The sequence below is a fragment of the Tupaia chinensis genome, unplaced genomic scaffold (assembly GCF_000334495.1).
Source record: "Tupaia chinensis unplaced genomic scaffold, TupChi_1.0 Scaffold148234_1, whole genome shotgun sequence".
Classification (NCBI taxonomy): Eukaryota; Metazoa; Chordata; class Mammalia; order Scandentia; family Tupaiidae; genus Tupaia; species Tupaia belangeri.
The window spans coordinates 23,388-24,584 of record NW_006208084.1 but is presented as its reverse complement, the minus strand read 5'-3'; the positions used below and the strand labels follow the sequence as shown (position 1 = coordinate 24,584).

The 1,197-nt window shown below is 57.8% G+C and overlaps 1 protein-coding gene across 1 annotated transcript in view; it reads right to left on the bottom strand.

The window, feature by feature from the left end:
• The window catches only part of LOC114006470 (myosin-9-like), a 37,436-nt gene extending 36,520 nt beyond the window's left edge, over positions 1-916 (bottom strand). Inside the window, 1 exon segment of the mRNA XM_027769030.1 lies at positions 767-916. Coding sequence (XP_027624831.1) covers positions 767-796 — 30 coding nt within the window. The 5' untranslated portion in view covers positions 797-916.
• Positions 917-1,197: the final 281 nt, after the last annotated feature.

Below are 1,197 nucleotides of genomic sequence, written 5' to 3'. Positions count from 1 at the left end.
CCCAGACCTCACAGAGACAGCACCCTCTACACGGTCCCCAACCTCACAGAGACAGCACCCTCTACACGGTCCCCAGACCTCACAGAGACAGCACCCTCTACACAGTCCCGACTTCACCAAGACAACACCCTCTACACGGTCCCCATACCATTTCCAACTCTTGTCGTGACCTGCCCTGGGACACAGCATACACCTAGGATGTTCAAGGAGGTCTCTGGACATGAACGGATGTTCAAGGAGGTCTCTGGACATGAACTGGGACCTCCCACGTTGGTCAGTCTTGTGAGTGTCTTGTTACCCGTGCCCCCGACCTGGCCCCCCCCCCAGTTGCTGTCTGCTCCCTGGGGTGGGCACTAACAGGGACCAACTTGGTTCTCACTGGAAACAGCTGCCACCTTGGAGACTCCGGAGGAGCCCGGGGCTGAAAGACAGGTGTAGCACCACACAGGTGGTTCTGTGCTCCTGCGTGGGGATCAGACTCAGGAACAGCTTTACTGCGGAAATGCCAGACTCTCCCTTGGGCCACATTCATTGATGAGAACATCAATCCCTTTGAACATGACCTGGGCACCCAGGGGCCACAGGGCATCCAGAGACCAAAGGTTACCCAGTATAAAGAACCTGCTACCGAGCAGAGACCAGCTCATAACTGCAAACAGAAACACAAGAGGGAGCTGTGCCACGCAGGAGCTGCCCTACAGGTGGGCACACTCTCCCTCCCCCACGGCCACAAGGGAGTAGCTTGGCACCAGCACCAGGGCCTCACCTTGGCCAGCTGGCAGTTCTGGTTCTCCATGATGATCTGGTCTTCCTCCAGTTTCTTCAGCTTGGCCTCAGTGGTCACCCTCTCCAGCTGCAGCTTCTGCCGGGCACTCCCCTCCTCCTCCAGCTTCTCCTCAAGTTCCTACCCCGAAGCCAGAGAGCCCGTGAGGAACAGCAGGCTCTTCAACCCCAAGATAGCTGCGCTGGGCCCAAGAGCCCATGCAATGTTTGGAAGGTTCCCCGCCAGAGAATTGGACAAAGCAGGCTGGTGGCTCTCTGCTCCTCCGGCCAGCCAGAGCCAGGACTGGAGGGTGGGAAATCAAACTGGCTCCGGTGCGTGACTGGGCAGAGCTCATGGGACTGTGATGTGCAGGTTGGATTTAACCACCCCGAAGAGGAAACCACACTTAGGCTGGCCAAGCAGACCAAGTAAAG